This window comes from Mesoplodon mirus, assembly GCF_964341445.2.
Source record: "Mesoplodon mirus genome assembly, contig: HAP1_SCAFFOLD_1003, whole genome shotgun sequence".
Taxonomy (NCBI): domain Eukaryota; kingdom Metazoa; phylum Chordata; class Mammalia; order Artiodactyla; family Ziphiidae; genus Mesoplodon; species Mesoplodon mirus.
In genome coordinates, this window is record NW_028295047.1 from 93,812 (window position 1) to 113,207 (window position 19,396).

Here is a 19,396-nt window from a genome sequence, read left to right on the forward strand (position 1 = left end):
GACTGGGAAGGACGCACACAAACGTCTCTGGGAAGAAGGGCGGGTGAGGCCACTAAGACGTGAAGGGCAGCGGCCACCCTGGGTTTGGCCACGTTGCTGGAGAAAAGGGCGAGAAGACTCGAGGCCGGTTAACTGCCCGCTCCCTTCCTCCAGCCTCCCTCACCGTCCACCCACAACAGGCAGATCCCCTCCTCAGAAAAGTGCAGCCCCGTGAACTTGGCCTTGCCCACTTTTATCACATCTCTCTGAGAAACTTCCCCAAGAGCTGAGTTATGAGGCCACTCGGGAGGGTAAGGGCTGCGTGTCAGCTGTGAGCACAGGCAAGGAGGGAGGCCTGGACCCTCCGTTTTTCATTCCAATCCCGAGGGGGAGGAGGTCGGAATCGGCTACTCCAGGCACATCAAGAGCCCCATCCCTCGGGTAAGGCCGCCACTGACTAGCCCCAGAAATCCCCTTCTACGGGAGCCACGTAGGACAAACCGGTCCCGGTGTGGCTTACCCAGAACCCTGGCCACAGGCCTTTGTCTGACCCCAAAGATGAGCTGGGGGAGGGCAGTGCTCCAAGCAGCAGAGAGAAGCACACGCTGTGGCTGACCACAATTTTCCCAAACTGCATCAGGCACCCACGACCTAAGCGTGCGGGCGAACGCTGACCCTACGACTGGGTCCAAGGGCCTGGGCCTCCCAAATGTGCCCACCACCCCCGACTGTCCTGTCTCAGGAGGATTTCACGCCCACCCTGTCCTCGACGTTCACCTAGGTGCCCTCACTCACCATCACCGGTGAGGTTTCTGGGGTCCGGAGCAGGCTGCAGGCCACAGGCCACAAGCACGCACACTGAAGAAAGCGGGAGAAAGACCTCCACTTGCTGCCAACACATCTCATTAGCCCAGGAAGTCTCGAGGGCAAAGCCCGAAGTCAACCCCAGTGGGGGAGCAGCTGATGGGACCGCAGAGTGTGACTCGAGGCAAACACTAGCTTTCTCTCCAATTTGGCCTCCAAAACAGAATACACCCCGTCTGGTAGGAAGAACGCCCTCGTTGATCCCACGCCCTTGGAGCGTGCTGTCAACTCCTAATGACTGCAAACAAGCCTGCCACAGAAAATAATTATGCTCGTCTTTCTGGTGCCTTCATCAGCCCTCATCTCACTTTAATGAAACCTCTGCCTTTGGAGGGAGAATCCGAGTACTCTCCACTCCCTCCCACAGGAGACTGTCACTCTGGAGGGTCTGGCTCTGGCTGCAAGTGTCATTCCACTGCTACCAAAAACCCGTATCCGTACCTGCTCCAAAACAGAACACATACCTGCTATGCTGGAGGTCTTGCACCGCCATTCCTCTGCTCTACTGTATCAGACTATTACCAACTACAGGACTAGCATTGCTCCGGAAAAAGGAGATGCGTGCCAGGAAACAACATTTCATAGGTGCTTCACTCCTGGATGCCGCAACGCTCAAAAGGACAACCAGCCTTGCTATCCACAGCTGGGAAGGGTGGCCAGAGCAGCCCGTTCTCCGAACAGCCAGCACCCAGACGCTGGGCCGTCGGAAGCGTATTGTTTCCTCTCACCTCCCTCGGCACTGGGAGCGGAACCGCCCCGTTCCCACCGACGTGGTACCACAAACGAGCCGCCTGGGTCCACTTACATCTCTCACTGTCGTTCTGGTCGGCAATGGCCTCCTCCAGGGCGACCGACTTTGGCTTTTTGTCCTGACTTCCTTTCAGCCTTTCCCAGTCAGCGGGGCTGAATTTGCGCACCTCGGAGTCTTTGGTCGTGGGGTGGCCACCTTCTCGCACTTTCATCTCCAACTCGGAGAAGCGCATCACTGCACGCTACAAAGAGAACGGAGATGGTAAAAAGACACACCTTACCACCAAAGCTATTTCACTGCCCTTACCTTAAAGGAAAGTATCTTCAGAGAAAAGTTTGCCCCAAACCAACCACAATTTATGATACAACTGAGATATTTTAAAATTGAACGATAAAAACGTAAGTGTGTCTATGTGTAACTAGTCACACACTCTTTCTTCGTAAAGCCATATGTATGTAGAGATATATGTGGTGTGTATGTATAGCCATACATACACTGTGGCATACAGACATTCTCTTTCGAAGGTAAATAAAACAAAACAAAAACACAACGCAAAGAAAGCAAAACAAAAACACAAGAGAAAAGAAAACAAATGCACAATGAATAAAGACGACCATGGCCCACAAACTTCCCTTTGTATATTTGGAAATGAAATTTAACTCAAAAGGTTTATGGAAGATTCTAGTAATAAAAATTTGAAGAACTGACCTCACAGTAAGCAGCGGGTAGACATAAAATACTGTCCTCTTGTAATCCTTCCATCTATGTCATTAAAATGGGCACTCAATGGATCATTTAGATAACTTCATCCATTTTTATAAGCATAAACCAATTTTTTTCTTAACATTGCAAAACAATTTGGCTTTATTTGTCTTTTAATTAAAAGTAAAATATCTTAAGGAAATTCCTATACAATATCTATCATTCACTAGCAAGTTAAATACATACTCTATCCCTTTAAGCAAGGTTTGTTTTTTTGTTTTGTTTGTTTGTTTGCTTTTTGGTGGAAAAAAAATTGCACGAATCTCACAGACATGCGGCCGCTACACACCTCCACCAAGTATCACGTAAGGCATTCTAAGCAGCGCTTTTAGGTATATTTGTTAACGTACAGTAACGGCAGAGAAATCAAAGCGATTGATAGGTAAATGTCATGCAGTCTTTTAGACATCCTTCGCAATAATTAAAACTTCCGTTATCAGCATTTGAGTGGAGTTTGCTTAAAATCTACAGAATAACTTCAAGTATCCACTTACGTCCCCTTACTGGACACATTTCAAACATTTAAATTATCCTAAGCTTCATTAACCAAATCAGCCCGGTGTCCTGCCCTATCATACCCCCGGCCCCCTCCTCTTCACACATTAAAAAAACCTGACAACTGCTCAGGCTCCTGAAATTCGGGTGGGGGGGGGCTCACCTGCAATGCCCGCTGGTCCCGGCCGAGCTGACTGGAGTCTGCGTACAGTCCGGTAGCGACACGCTTGAACCGGTCACCCACGTAACCAGCGGAGTTTGCGATTCTCTTTGCCAGCTTAGATGGCTTCGGGTTCAGAACTTTGCCATCGGTTGATCCTGCCTCGTCAGCTCCGTCTTTGGTGTAGGTGGGGGTGACGTCCACACTCGGTGGGGCACTGCCCACGCAAAATGGTTTGGGATCCTCTTGGGTTTTCCCGAAAGTGACCGCAGAGCCGTCGCTCCCCAGGGTCGGCTCCAGGAATGGAGTCGAGACCGGCGTCGCCAGGTTCTCCTTGTTGGTTACCGCTGGAACATTCTCCTTGCTTAAGCCGGAAACTGGCTGGCCCGGAGCCTGTTGGAAAGTATAGGCTTCGTGGAAGTCACTGATGCGCCCCAACTCCTCTCTCAGGGCAATGAAATCCCGGTGTGGCTGTAGGGCCACATTTTACTTTTTATTTTTAATATATGTTCACATGTTTCCATAAAGGATCCAAGGTGGCCCATAATGTAAGGACACACAATATTAGCTTTAAAAAAACATGAAAAAAAAAAAAAAAAGGTAAATCATGATCCTGGAAATGGGTTGCATCCTTTTAAGGGGTGAGAATAACAGAATGAGTGAGCCAAAGATTTGGGAAAGGATCTCACATTTCCAAATGTCCAAATCTTAAAATTGCACCAAGTGGGAATGTAGCTGTGGCAGTATTAACCTGAGAGAGCTCTATGATCGTTGTCTTGACTCATCACTTGCTTGCAAGGTTATAAATGACAGGGTAAGTGAAGGAGGGCAAGTAGACAGATAAGAGTCATTTCCTCATTCTCAAAAGAAGGGGCATCACCTAGGGAAGGGGACTCCAAAATCCTACAGGAATCCTCTGGATATACTAAATTTTCTAGGTGGCAAAAAGTATCTCATTTGACCCTAGCAGCCAGATGGAACTTAGAAAAGTAGTGAAAAGCTACTCAACTGAATGCACGTCATATGACTACGAGCACGTCAGTGAAAAGTTCAAGGGAAGATGCTGTAGAAGAGCAGTTCACCTTGTGGTTGAGCGTCCTCAGAACGTGCAATGGGAGGTGCAGCACCTGCTCTGTCTCACAGGGACCCTCCAACCTCTAAACGCATCTTTCCTGGGAAGCTGAATTCAAAGAGTCAATTTAAAAAGAAGATAGGGCTTCCCTGGTGGCGCAGTGGTTGAGAGTCCACCTGCCGATGCAGGGGACACGGGTTCGTGCCCCGGTCCGGGAAGATCCCACATGCCGCGGAGCGGCTGGGCCCGTGAGCCACGGCCGCCGAGCCTGCGTGTCCGGAGCCTGTGCTCCGCAATGGGAGAGGCCACAACAGTGAGAGGCCCGCGTACCACAAAAAATTAATTAATTAATTAATTAATTTAAAAAAGATAAAAGTCTCTCATAGAGAAATTTTATCAGAGCCTAGTATTAACAGCTGTAGAGCCACAAGTTTCCCACGATACAGCCTTAGCAGAGGCTGTTAAGGCAGTGACAGAAAATTTGTACCGAGGGAAATAGCAGAAGAGTTTGCCTACAATTCACGAAAAGGATCCCTGCACTTGGCCTGAAGGAAATCAGCAAAATTTGTAACAGCCTGTGTATTTGTATGCGGGATTGAGAATGAATTTCATTTTTTAATTTCTCTGAATTATCACATAAGATTCAGAAGATGCTCTCTCTGCCTAGAAGCCACCCCACTGGGATAACTATGCCTACGGAGTTCCTTTGCCTATGACTCCGACTTGCTAACAGACTGGCAGCCTGGCCCCAGGGCCTGGTCGCTGCTCCCAGTGCAATGGTGGATATGGTGTCAACGCTTGCAAAATCAAAGCCCCTTACATCCTCTCCATGCCTCGGTCCCACCCCCCACCCCACTCACCATTGATGTTCAGGAAGGGGAAGGTGTCCTGGATGGGAACGTGGTGCTGTGACTGGTCCAGCTCATCTTCCTCATCTTCTTCATCCACATCATTATCTTTCTCATCCCAAGGAGCAGATCCAGTGGATCCTACCCGAGAAACACACACACACACACACAAAGGTCAAAAGTGAGGCGCTCACGTTGCACTGTCATCCCTGCAGCTGACCCACTGTTCAAGCTAGGCACTGCCAACACAGAGGTTCCTTGGGTTCAGTGTGCACCCTCAATGCCAAAGAGTGGGAACCAAGGGTGTTCACCCCACTCCCAGCTTCTCCTACGGAGCCCCAGTGCAAGCTCTCATCCCCTCCCCTATCCAGGAGCTGCAGACCCTGCTCCCTTCTCCTAGGAATCTTTTAATTCCTACTCTAAACCCCTTTCTACACATTCGCATCCCTTCTAAGGACCCAAGGAGCACAGCTTCTCTCCTTTATAAGCTTACTGTGAAGACAGACCCTTCCCTCATGGCAGAGCCTCACTAGATTCACTGGAGGTCAAGTCTAAATTATCTGGCTCTTAGTCGGAACTGGCTAAACATTGAGTAAATATAGGGATCAGGTGGTATTCTCCTAGGAAAAATACCATACAAATTAAATGATCACTTACCCATCATTTATAAAGAGCACTTAATAGCCTTCCTAATGTCATGGCAATTGATTCTTAGAACAGCCTTTGAAATACGCAGGAAAGATGAGAACCCAGATTTTATAGTGGAAGAAGGTGAGGCTCAAAACGTTGAATGACTTGATTCAATGTCCCACAAGTAGTGAAATGGAAAGACCGAGGTTTATAACTCAGACCTTCTAAGTTTTAAGCCCTCCTTCTTCTAAACTACCTGGCCTCTCTTCTCAGTGTTGAGTCCCAAGAGAAGTTATTTTTTATAGAACTCAATACCCCCTCTTCTTTCTAATGCTTTACTGTTCCACTGGGTGGGCAGGAAGACTGTGCTGAGTTTATATCTTTTGTTCTCTGGGTTCTTTCTAGGGACAGCATTTCTTGCTTTATTTACCAGTCTTCAACTTTGTAAGCGAGGCGACTTTCAAGTCGACTATCGCTTTAAGGGTCCAGCCCAGAACCTGGCACACTGTCCACCTTCTCCCCAGCAGCTGGGGCCTCACCTGGGTTAATGATAGAGCCCTGGGGCTGGGGGATGTCACACACTTGATATATCTTCACTGGGTTCATGGGCACCTCCTTGGTGCCGTCGTACATCAGGTTGAATTCCCTGCTCTTGTTGACGCACAGCGGAGCTGGGCCTTCCATTTAGCTGGGTCGGGGTCGTCCACCCCTTCCTGGTACTTCCCCTGTCTCCACAGCCCAGGCCTGAGGCATAGGAAACTGCAGTGAGTGCCTGCTTGTTGCCCAGAAACACTGGAAAGTGTGCCCGCCCTCCCTCGTACAGACACAGATACACACAGCCCTGCCTGACCGCCCCATCACCCCAACTCCAATTTACAGAGACTGCAGCAGAAAACACCACGCTGGGGACCAGGCAAGGCAGGGCCCGAGAGAAATTAAACCAAATGCAAATACAGTATTTTAAAAAGAGGAGCCTCATCTCAAGTGCTTGTGCCAGCATCATCTGTCAACACTACAATGGCCTTAATGAAGGGTTGAAAATAAAGAAAAATCTGGAACAAGTATACACCAAAATACTAATGGTAACTTTTGGATAGCAAGATTTCAGGTAATTTTGTTTTGTTTTGTTTGCCTTATTTGTTTTTCACATGAATTGCTTATATAATAAGAAGAGAAAGGGAGGTGGCGTATGATATGAAGAATTTAGGCTTGCAGTTCCCTCTCCCTTCAGTCTTTAATCTGATGCACAAATAACTGTTGAAACCAAGTACCTTTAGGAGTAGCAGCCCACAGGAGGGCAGGAAGCACGCTCTGGGGGTTCAGCTGGCCTCAGTGCGAGGCTGAGGGCCTCAAGTCCTAATAAACTCACACCACCTGCCTTTCCCTGCTTCCCCAAACTCCCACATTGGGAACATTTTGCTGGGAACACCAGGGGCTGGTGGCCTGGGCCAAAACCAGTGGGGCCCCGCCTCTCTGGTTTTCAATTTCCAGGTCTAACAGGCATTTATGTGTCTGTTCACGGGATATCAGCCCTCCCCCACTGTTAACGTATCTCAGATGTCTACACTTTCTTCAGGGCTGTGACGTATGTGCTGGTGCAGAAAAGGGGGAGGTCTTTGGCAGAGGACTCAAGATCAAGAGAACAAGATGGACCGGCCAGACTGCTCCCACTTGATGTTAGGAAGATAAGGTGGCCATGTAGTTAGAATTCTGCAGGGGAACATAGCCTATATAGTCTATGGGTTTGCAGATCCACAACTTTTATTTTTTCAGTAATGCCAACCAACCTCATAAGAGACTGACATATAATCCAGAATGCCAGTCTACTCGTTTTCAATGGGGGATAAAGCTGGTCAGTGACCAGCATGGTTAAGTCCAATAACCTGGACATAACCATGTATGATCTCAACCAGTAACTCCTGTATCTGGTTTCTAATGACAATTCCAAGAACATAAGACCCACTCAACATTTAAATCCAAATTTTCAGATGACTCCAAAGCTAAATGGAAATGATTTGATATTGAACTCTAAATTTGCATTATCTAGACTATCTCTTACCCAGTTGGGTAACCCAGAATCGACAGTAAAAGGCTCCTGCTTTCCCAAAAATCACAGGGCATAAAAATGAAAAGCACTGGAAAGGCAAGACCCCCAGTGAATTTGCAAAGCTGCTTTTGTGTCTTTTTCTTTTTGACCTTGAAGCCAGGAGAAATTCTAAAAATACAAATGTATTAATTTTTAAAACTTGACTTTACTGAATATTGTTCAGATCCCCAAGCCTACAAAAATAATTTTATTTTTTAAAAAATGCTCCCTCTTCAGACTATACTACAAAGCTACAGTAATCAAGACAGTGTGGTACTGGCACAAAAACAGAAAGATAGATCAATGGAACAGGATAGAAAGCCCAGAGATAAACCCACGCACATATGGTCAACTTATCTTTGATAAAGGAGGCAGGAATGTACAGTGGAGAAAGGACAGCCTCTTCAATAAGTGGTGCTGGGAAAACTGGATAGGGACATGTAGAAGTATGAGATTAGATCATTCCCTAACACCATACACAAAAAGAAGCTCAAAATGGATTAAAGACCTAAATGTAAGGCCAGAAACTATCAAACTCTTAGAGGAAAACATAGGCAGAACACTCTATGACATAAATCACAGCAAGATCCTTTTGGACCCACCTCCTAGAGAAATGGAAATAAAAACAAAGATAAACAAATGGGACCTAATGAAACTTCAAAGCTTTTGCACAGCAAAGGAAACCATAAACAAGACCAAAAGGCAACCCTCAGAATGGGAGAAAATATTTGCAAATGAAGCAACTGACAAAGGATTAATCTCCAAAATTTATAAACAGCTCATGCAGCTCAATAGCAAAAAAACAAACAACCCAATCCAAAAATGGGCAGAAGACTTAAATAGGCATTTCTCCACAGAAGATATACAGACTGCCAACAAACACATGAAAGAATGCTCAGCATCATTAATCATTAGAGAAATGCAAATCAAAACTACAATGAGATATCATCTCACACCAATCAGAATGGCCATCATCAAGAAATCTAGAAACAATAAATGCTGGAGAGGGTGTGGAGAAAAGGGAACCCTCTTGCACTGCTGGTGGGAATGTGAATTGGTACAGCCACTATGGAGAACAGTATGGAGGTTCCTTAAAAAACTACAAATAGAACTACCATATGACCCAGCAATCCCACTACTAGGCATATACCCTGAGAAAACCATAATTCAAAAAGAGACATGTACCAAAATGTTCATTGCAGCTCTATTCACAATAGCCCGGAGATGGAAAGAACCTAAGTGTCCATCATCGGATGAATGGATAAAGAAGATGTGGCACATATATACAATAGAATATTACTCAGCCATAAAAAGAAACGAAACTGAGCTATTTGTAATGAGGTGGAGAGACCTAGAGTCTGTCATACGGTGTGAAGTAAGTCAGAAAGAGAAAGACAAATACCGTATGCTAACACATATATATGGAATTTAAAAAAAAAATGTCATGAAGAACCTAGGGGTAAAACGGGAATAAAGACACAGACCTACTTGAGAATGGACTTGAGGATATGGGGAGGGGGAAGGGTAAGCTGTGACAAAGCGAAAGAGAGGCATGGACATATATACACTACCAAATGTAAGGTAGATAGATAGTGGGAAGCAGCCGCAGAGCACAGGGAGATCAGCTCGGTGCTTTGTGACCGCCTGGAGGGGTGGGATGGGGAGGGTGGGAGGGAGGGAGATGCATGAGGGAAGGGATGTGGGAACAGACGTATATGTATAACTGATTCACTTTGTTATAAAGCAGAAGCTAATAAAAAATAAATAAATAAATAAATAAATAAATAAAACACAAAAAATACAAAAATAAAAATGCTCCCTGCCTCAAAGGAGTTTACAATCCCTTAAAGGAGACAGATGATTCAATAGATCAGAAATACAGATACTATGTGAACACCAGTAAAACTGCCTAATCCATAAAGAGTCGGGGGGTAGGTATGGTTGGCCAAGTTTATCAGAATTTATGATTCTAGGGCTGAATCTTGAACATGGGTAGAAGTTAACCAGGTGAGAAGCGTGGGTCACGATACTCTAAGCAGAAGAAGCTTTATGGGCAAAGGCAGAGGCTGAAAAGCACAGTGCTTAGGGGACCTACAAGCAGTTCAGCTTGCGTGGAGGCAGCATGAGATCAAAGTCTGGGCTTGTAAGTAGGAACCATGCCAAGGAGTTTGGACCTGATTCTTAGAATACTGAGAACCACTGAGAGATTTAAGCAGGTTGTGATGGGATCAGATGTAAGTTTTAGAAAGAACCCTCTAGCTGCAGGACTGAAAAGGGTTTGAAGGGAGGCAAGGCATGAAGATAACACATAGTCTCTATATAATCCATATAATAGTGTCACCAGGGTCTGAACTAAGGAGGTGGCGGTAGGGATAGAGGATACAGGTAATGAACGAGCCGTTAAAGACGCTGACGTGAGAAAGCTTGATGAGGAACTGATTCCTTGAAGAAGGTGAGAGAGAAATCAAGGATGATTCCCTGGTTTAGGGTTTGGGAGACTGGGTGGGGGGTGATGCTGACCACTGAGATAGGAGCAGGTTTAGAAAGATGATTTCCCTTTGGAAATGTCGGATTTCAAATGCCTGTGGAAGGCCTAGGGGAGAATGCCCAGCATGCCCAGGGCAGTTTTTTATCCCCACTCACCTCTCACATCACCTGAGGGACTCTCCCTGCCTGCCTCCAGCCTGGAAGAAGGTCCACCAGATTACGGACATCTCTGCCCTGTGGGCAAGGACCAATTTCTTTTCATTTCTGTATCCCTGCTCAGGCTTTAGCACACAGTAGGTCAATGTGTATTTGTTGAATTGCCTCAAATTTACAGAAATACACTTCTTGGGGAATGAATAAGTTGCTTTTACAGATGGAAGACCAGAAAAACAGCTATGAGCAGAAGGCCAAGGAGACACTGCAGAAAGTGCTGGAGGAGAAAATGCGTGCAGGACAGCAACTGCAGAGCAAACAGGTGTGGGGATGCTCCATAATCCTTGGGGCTGGGAACCCTGGGGCAGTCTGGGTGGCAAGGGAGCCAGCTGCACAACCCCCTGGAACCCCCAAGGCACCACCCTCTCCTCTGATCTCCCTCAGCGGTCCCTGGCCCTGGCCGAGCACAAGTGTGAAGAGTGGAAGAGCCAGTACGAGAGCCACCCCCAGCATGCAACTGTCCCCTACCCTGCCAGCCCAGTAATCATGAATGCCGTCTTCCTTCTCTTTTTTACAATGTGGTACATATGGATTTTTTAAAAATGAGATTTAACCAGCTTTTAAACCTTTCTTCTTTCTAACAATATCAGTACTCTCTGACTCTCCAAATGCGCCTTTTCAAGTGGATTTAATTTATGGAAAAATCACCCTTCATACTTTCCCTTTCTTTTTTAAACCTCCCCATGGTAGTGTAATGTAGTAGAAGGAGATTTGGCCTGGGAGTTTGGACACCAGGGTTCTAGCGGCAGTAACCCACAGTTACACACGTTATATTATTAAAGAAAAAAAGTCACTTACAGAAATGTATGAGGCCATTATGCACATACACACAAATATATATTCACTCATATATCCATAAAAAAGTAGTCTGGAAGGTTCTATAAAATGTTAAAGGTGTTCATCCCAGGGTGGAGGAGATATACGTTAACTATATTACCCTCTTAAATTTTTACAGTAAATATATATTACTTTTATAATTTAAAAAGCCAAACTTTTCATTTTTAAAAACCTAAAACATGAAAGAAAACTGGAAAACCAACAAAATTAAAACAATCCCTAAGTCTGAGGCAATGATTTTTGTATCCGAGTACAAGTGATGAATGAAAATACTAAGAATGGTGTGTGACACCTTAAAGTATAGAAAAAAATACAGTAAGGCAAGTAGGCATTAAGATAATAGAATATAAAAAGTTACCCAGATATATTCAGACAATGGACTACTATTCCAGTAATAAAAAGAAATGAATTACTAATATGAGCTACACGGATGAGTCACAACAACATGAGGAGCCAAAGAAGCCACGTGCAACAGGGTACTTATTGTATGCTTCCATTCATATGAATTTCTAGAATAGGAAACACTAATACATAGTGAAAGAAAGCATGTCAGTGGTTGCCTGATGCCAGGCCTGGGAAACTGACTGTAAAAGGACAAGAAGGAACTTTTTGCAGGTATTGGAAGTGTTCTGTATCTTGACTTTGGCGATGACAATATAGATATACACATTTGTCAAAACTTATCAAATTACATGCTTAAAATGGGTACACCTTGTTGAATGTAATTCATACTTCAATAAAGTTGATTTTAAAGTTAAATTAAAAGTCACCTATGGGGACTTCCCTGGTGTCACAGTGGTTACAGAATTCGCCTGCTAATGCAGGGGACGTGGTTTCAAGCCCTAGTCTGGGGAGATCCCACATGCCGCCGAGCAACTAAGCCCGTGCGCCACAACTACAGAGCCTGTGCTCTACAGCCCGTGAGCCACAACTACTGAGCCCGTGTGCCACAACTACCGAAGCCCACGTGCCTAGAGCCCATGCTCCACAACAAGAGAAGCCACCACAGTGAGAAGCCGGCGCACTGCAACAAAGACACAATGCAGCCAAAAATAAATAAATTAATAATAATTTTTAAAAAAATAGTCCCCTAGACGTCTGAGTGAGACAGAGTTCCTTTAAGCTTTCAGTCCCAGCTCTTCTCTGAAGCCTCCCCTCATTCACCCTGGCAGCATGTGACCACTGTGCATCTCTTTAACACCTTATATTTATCGGTTCCATTCAGATTTGATGCTTGAAAAGTTTTGTATATTTTATGTCTATCTTCCATTCAACTTGGTTCCTCTAAGGCAGGAACAATAATCTCTTTCATAAATTGAGACCATTACAAAAACAGAATTATGTTCCCTTTCCTCCCAATCAGGGGAATTTGAAGTAGGATTGATGAAATCCTGGAAATCATAAGCAAAAATGTCATTTCTGCATTTTTATGGCCACAGGGTCCTGTGTTTTCATCAGATTCTTGAAGATATCACAGAGCCCAACAATGTTAAGAACCTCTGCTTTGAATCCATGTGCTTTCACCCAGCTCTGTGGTACAAGGCACCCTGCCCCTGGGGCAATCTGTCTGTGGTCCCTGCAAAGATGATAAACCCACATCAAAGACACTTACTCTTCTGCATGTCAGTGGACTCTACTGCCATCTCTTCCTCCACAATGACGTCACTATCGCCATCTTCAAGATTCATTTCTGTCTCATCTAGAACACTGTCTTCTTCCTCTTCCTCCTCCTCATCTTCCTTGGAGACATCCTTTAATGTGGCAAGTAGTCTGTTGTAACCAGAAACTTGTTCTGGTTCACTCTATGCTTCACTTTCAGAACTTGAAGTATCTATAAACTCTCTGACTAAAAGGAAAATGGGGATTTTAAAAACAAAACTTATACTGTTCTTGTTGCTACCCCACGACTATCATCAGGCCCACAGTGGAACCAAGTTCAGACTTTTCTAAATAAAAACTAGCTTTTCTGCAAATATGCAACCCTATCTATTCAACCAGACCTAGCACCAAATTTGTTTAAAACAGCTAATCTAGCTATGATTCTAGAAGCGCTTCCTCTTCTTTGAACTGCTCATGTTCCACATGGGAAGACAGCAAACTAAACACATGGAGCTTTAGGTTATAAGGCGATCTAACCTATGTGTCAGACATTTGGCACCTTTAAAGGAGCAACAGGAAAACTTACAACAAAAAAGTGTACTTTATTTCTGAGTCTGTGGTAATGAAATAAGACCTTTGATGATTTTGCACTCTATTTTATGTTAAGCAAACATGACATTCCCTCTGAGGATTCACCAAGAGCCCTCTGGTAAGCCTCCTTAACAGGTTCTAACAGGCTAATCTCTCAGGACAGTTTCATACTTTATACGATATTAGTTATCACAATGGCATTTTAACAGACATCTGCACTTAAAACTAAGCAATATTACTAAAATATAGCTTACATCTAAAATCAAAGAGAGTGGAAATGTAGCCAAACTTTAGTACCATATATAATCTTAGAAGTAACAGTCCAGAATCTACTATCATAAAGAAGGTATAAAGCATTACCAGTTGACAAGTCTGTGGTTTTGCTTCCTTTCTGGAAACCCTGAGAAGAAACAGGCAATGTTAAACTTTAACTACTAGTATGTAGCAATTAGGAAAAGTCTAATGATACAACTTTAAATGAACGTGGCAGACTATACCGTTATAAATACATTATATCTATTGTCAAGTAAAAACTCCATATGCATTTGGACAGGTTTTGGAAGGATATGCCAAATAGATAATAAGAGACGAATGAAAAAGTCTAACAAGACCACATGACAAATACTACAGTCACACAGTAACAGGCTCTCATCCAAAAGATGGGAAATTTTGGCAAATAAAAGCCCTCGGGGTTCACCTTTTCTAGCAAATTTCTTAAGTAGACTATCCCTCTAACTGTTGATAAAGCAGCCCAAAGGGGTGGGTTGAGCACTAAGATCATAACTGAGAGTCTGGACACTTAGAGAGGAACCCACAACTACCCAAACATTAGTTTCCTCATGGTCATTGAATAGATAGGTGATGTCGAGGGTCCCAAGCAATTTTTTTTTCATTTTTTTTAACTTATTTAATTTATTTATTTTTGCCTGCTATGGGTCTTCGTTGCTGCGCCCGGGCTTTCTCTAGTTGCGGCGAGAGGTGGCTTCTCTTGTTGCGGAGCAGGGGCTCTAGGCTCGCGGGCATCAGTAGTTGCACCACCCTGGCTCAGTAGTTGTGGCTCGCGGGCTCTGGAGTGCAGGCTCAATAGTTGTGGCGCACGGGCTTACTTGCACCGCGGCATGTGGGATCTTCCCGGACCAGGGCTCGAACCCCTGTCCCCTCCGTTGGCAGGCGGATTCTTAACCACTGCGCCACCAGGGAAGCCCCCAAGCAATTCTTTAAAAACATATAAAACGGGGCTCCCCTGGTGGCGCAGTGGTTGAGAGTCTGCCTGCCAATGCAGGGCACACGGGTTCGAGCCCTGGTCTGGGAGGATCCCACATGCCGCGGAGCAACTGGCCCCGTGAGCCACAATTACTGAGCCTGTGCGTCTGGAGCCTGTGCTCCGCAACAAGAGAGGCCGCGATAGTGAGAGGCCCGCGCACCGCGATGAGGAGTGGCCCCCACTTGCCGCAACTAGAGAAAGCCCTCGCACAGAAACGAAGACCCAACATAGCCATGAATAAATAAATAAAAATTTAAAAAAAAACATATAAAACGAACACAAGCTTATAAAATCTCTGCCCAGTCGCCACACAGGAGGCGTGCCGTCTAGCATCAAACTACAGGCTCAACAAAGGGTAGGAAGACCGGCGAAGAACCCCATCTCAGGCGGGAAGCCGCCAGGATCCCCGGGCGAGCTAGGCCGGCGCCGGGGCAGCGTGGCACGCGGCGGGAGCTGCCCTGTCACTACCCCCGGGGCACCGGCGGACCAAACGCGGGGACACGCGGGCTCCCACCGGGAAAGGACGCCGGCAGGGCCGGTCCCAGCCTTGCCTCTCCATACCTGTCATAGAAGGGATGCTCCTCGCCGAAATCCCTTAGATGCTTCTTCTGCTTTTTAGTTAGGGAGTCGAGCAGCTGGCTCTGGCTCCGGCTCCGGCTCCGGCTCCCGCGTTTGCCCATGGGGAAGACGTCAAGTCAGCCAACCTCCAAGAATCGCGTTTTTCACCTGGAAGTCGTCTCCTCAACCCACTCACGCGGGATTGCCAACGGCGCTTTACGGCGGAAGCAGGGTGCCGTAAAGCAGACCCGCTTTACGCCGCGCTTGTACGACAGGCGTTAGAACTTCCTGTTTCCCATTCCGCCCCCGAGCGAGGCTCTTTGGAAGCACGCGCACGCATGCGCAGCTTTTCTCTGAGCCCCGTAAGGCAGGCAGGCAGGGAGGCTTCGAGCTTCCCCAGGTGGGTAAATGGGTGGGTGTACTTTGTGCGTCTGTTTTGGCTGTGAGAATCAGCCTGCATAAACGTGTAGTAACTGAGATGGTTGAATGCAGTGCCTTTCTATTATGCCATAATACAAATACCAACTAACATTTAAGGCTGCCGGTGCATCTCAACTCATCCTCACAACAGTAAACAAATAGGCCTTGTTAATAAGCCTGATACTGGAGATGAGAAAGCTGATGCTTACAAAAGGTTACACACACACTAGCAAGAGAGGAGATGGAAACCTAATTCTCTCTGATGCGACCACAGGCTTTTCCCACTAGGATCTGCCACATGCGTGTGCTGTGTGAAGAATGAGGACGCAAGGCTGAGATTCCCGCCCTTACCCTACCCCCTCATTTTCTGAAAGTATTGCAAGGGCCCTTGGTAACACATCTGTTCTGGCATTTTTCATGTTATAAAAGCAAAAACACATCCAGAGAGGTAAAGTGACTTTCCTAAATCACCCGGAGAGTCGATGTTAGAGAAAGCAGTCAAACTCAATAAAGTGTCTCAAAACTGAATTGGGGCAAATTGGGATGGAAAACTTTTAAAGGGTAAGTAACTTTTCTATATCTGGGTCGTGGTGGTGGTTACACCTGGTATACAATTACCAAAATTAATCAGACTGTACCTTTGAAATTGGTACATTTTAATGCAAGTAAATAATAATCTCAATAAACAAAGAGGTCAAAACAGCGCAACTGGACTTAATACTCTAGAGACAGGCAGAGTGTGCAGGGATACTTAAAAACCACAGGATAGGGCTTCCCTGGTGGCGCAGTGGTTGAGAGTCCGCCTGCCGATGCAGGGGACGCGGGTTCGTGCCCCGGTCCGGGAAGATCCCACGTGCCGCGAAGCGGCTGGGCCCGTGAGCCATGGCCGCTGAGCCTGCGCGTCCGGAGCCTGTGCTCTGCAACGGGAGAGGCCACAACAGTGAGAGGCCCGCGTACCGAAAACAAACAAACAAAACAAAAACCACAGGATAAACACAGAGACACTTTTTTTCTAATAGTAACTTACAATGTCAATCATAAACCACAGAATTCACCTGAATATTTAAGGTAAAATAGGAGCCATCAAAGATAGTGTTCACTGCCTCTGCTCTTAGAGGAGTGTCTGTGAGAGAATTGGAGCTTTGTCCAATACCATGTCACACCTATAGAAGTCGCACTACAACTCTTAAAATCCTAGTTTTGTCGTTCTGGGGACCATCTACTCCTAATTAGATTCTGGGAGCTTAGGGTGGCGTACGGAGGCAAGGGGAGGGAGTATCAAGAAAATATGCAAACAGCAGGTAGTGCCAGCAGATGGCCCAGCCAAGGAACCCAGAAACAAACAGACATGTGTCTTCTGTCTCATTTCAAGATAAAAAGTACAGTCACTTACGTAAACAAAAGGCTGTTTGCAAATGTCATCATACATTCTAAGGCACCATCCACAGTATAACCTGGCTATGACAATAAAGTCATACAATGTTTTTTCTCCTCCCACCCTATTCCAAGTGCCCCAGCTTCCCTCCCCAGAGGCAACCAGTTTCTTGGTGTTCTTCCAGAGATCTGCTATAAAAAGCTATACTCTTGAGCACTTGATGTGACTCTTTACTCTCTCCTGCTTTCCATGTCATTGTAGTCCTATGGACAGGTCTAGACTGTTCCCAGGTTCAGACACAACTGTGCCCTAGCTCCACCCAAGTGCTCTCATCATTGGCTCACTGAGCCCGCTTCTGAAAATATTTATATTAGCCTTTGACAACATAAAAGGGGATGCTTTGTGAAATTTTAACCTGAGAGTTCGGAATTGAAACATATTTTTCATGTCTCCAGTGAAAGTTCTCTTAGTAAAACTCACACAAAGAAGATGCATGTGCCAACTAGTGAAGGCCCTGGGAAAATTGTAATAAAGGCAAAATTTGTTCTTCCCTTTCTTCTTCTCACGCTCAGCCCTTCCCTTTCCCTCCTGCAGGGTTGTCTTTGCCCTTTGCCCTCAGGGACTCAGTATTTTCAGGGGTAAAAACAATCCAGGAAATAATCTTTTATACTAGTTTGTAAAGAGAGGCTGATGAATTAATGTTACTTGGGTATTTTCAATTCGGGGAGACTCCCTAGGATAACGATCTCAAGGGGTGGGAGGGGGGTGGCTGTCCCTTAAGACAAGATGGTCAGAATATTCAGAAAAGTGTTAGTTTTTCTTTATTAAAAACTTTTTCTTTGGAAAATTTCAAGTATATACAAAAGTAGACAAAACAGTATAATACACTCCCATGTTCCCATCCCTCGGCTTCAATGCAAGGTATGCCCACCCACTACCCCTAACTCCCGCCCCTGTATTATTTTTGAAGCAAATCCCAGACATTGTATATTTTATCTGTAAATATTTATTTCTAAATATCTAAAAGATAAGGGTTCTTTCTTTAACATAGCTACAATGGCACTATTTCACCTCAAAAAAAAGATGATAACAATTATTTAATATCATCATGTAACCAGTCAGTATTCAGATTTCTGATTGTCTCATAAATGTCGTCTTTTTTTTTTTTTTTACACTGTTAGTTGAACATGTTCTGCTGTTCTCTGTGTCTCTCGCGAATACATTGTGGGATTTAGAACTTTGATCAGATTTCATTATAGCTGATATTTTAGACTTCCATCAGGAGGCGTATACCGTCTGGTTGTCTTTCATTTTGTGATGTTACCAGTCATTGGTAATCAATGTCTAAATTCGTGAATTCATTAGAGGTCACATTCTAATTCTATCATGAGGTGATATTCTAATTCTATCATTTCTTCTTCACTTACTTGCTGGACTATTTCTATGAAAGCAAGCTTTTCCTTCCCCTAAATTTTGCTTACCCAGTGGTACTGTTTGTATAGGAAAAGCAGAAGAAATGCTTGATTCTCTCCCTTCATTTACTAATTTTCAACACAAGGAGTCAATTCACTGGATCTTCTCAGGTTGACCAATCAAGTTTTTTTTTTAATTTTTAGTATCATTATGAACTCATGGAATTATACAAATTGATGTGTTTTAATCCCTTGCAAGTATTATGGTGTACATGATTTGAAAGAGCTTATTTGACATATAGTGATGTATTTGAAAAGGCAAACTATGTCCTAATACAAACCACAGGAAGTAAACAGGAGTCTATCTGAGATTCTCAACAGAGCAGGAATGGGAAGGTGGGGAAGGAGCACAATTTGAGGATACAGATCAGATGCTGGGGAAGTTTGAGTTTTGAAATTTATGTGATAATATAAGTGGTAACAAGGGCACATGTGTTCAAGATATGTTGACAGGGAGCCATAAATAATCCAAAGGTATGACTCTCTAATTATGAAAGCTCCGACACCTCAGCTACTGATTTGGGAAGATTCTGGGGAAGGTGTGTGTGCACCCACACATCTGTCTCCTCCTAGATGCCTCAAATCAGACAGTCTCCTCCACCACATGTATGCATACATGTCTGTATACACCCCAAAGCCATCCAGCCTCTTCCTGAGAGTGCTGGCAGAAATCAGTCTCTCGCTACCTGTATAATGAAATGAGCTTGTTTATTCATTGAAAAAAAAAGTACTAAACACCACGTGCCAGGTGCTGTGCTAGTAGCTGAGGCTGGGGGAAAGAATAAGATCCATTCCAGCCTCTTCAAGGAGCTCTCAGCCTCATCCAGGTATGGATAAGTACGCAGACTCTTACGATACACTGTGATAAATGCTAAACTGATAGATGCTGGGTGCTAAGGAAGCAGCTCAGTCAGAGTTTTGGTGCTGCTGGGG

General features: G+C 45.0%; 1 protein-coding gene across 1 annotated transcript in view; it reads right to left on the reverse strand.

Annotated features, from left to right (window-relative positions):
• Positions 1 to 13,664, reverse strand: part of LOC309797806 (BCL-6 corepressor-like) — a 28,836-nt gene extending 15,172 nt beyond the window's left edge. The window contains exons 1-7 of the mRNA XM_082646214.1: positions 12,797 to 13,664; positions 6,101 to 6,305; positions 4,944 to 5,072; positions 3,015 to 3,404; positions 2,303 to 2,356; positions 1,649 to 1,835; positions 775 to 837 (exon numbers count right to left, since the gene is read on the reverse strand). Coding sequence (XP_082502340.1) covers positions 775 to 837; positions 1,649 to 1,835; positions 2,303 to 2,356; positions 3,015 to 3,404; positions 4,944 to 4,946 — 697 coding nt within the window. The 5' untranslated portion in view covers positions 4,947 to 5,072; positions 6,101 to 6,305; positions 12,797 to 13,664. The remainder of the gene's footprint in view (positions 1 to 774; positions 838 to 1,648; positions 1,836 to 2,302; positions 2,357 to 3,014; positions 3,405 to 4,943; positions 5,073 to 6,100; positions 6,306 to 12,796) is intronic.
• Positions 13,665 to 19,396: the final 5,732 nt, after the last annotated feature.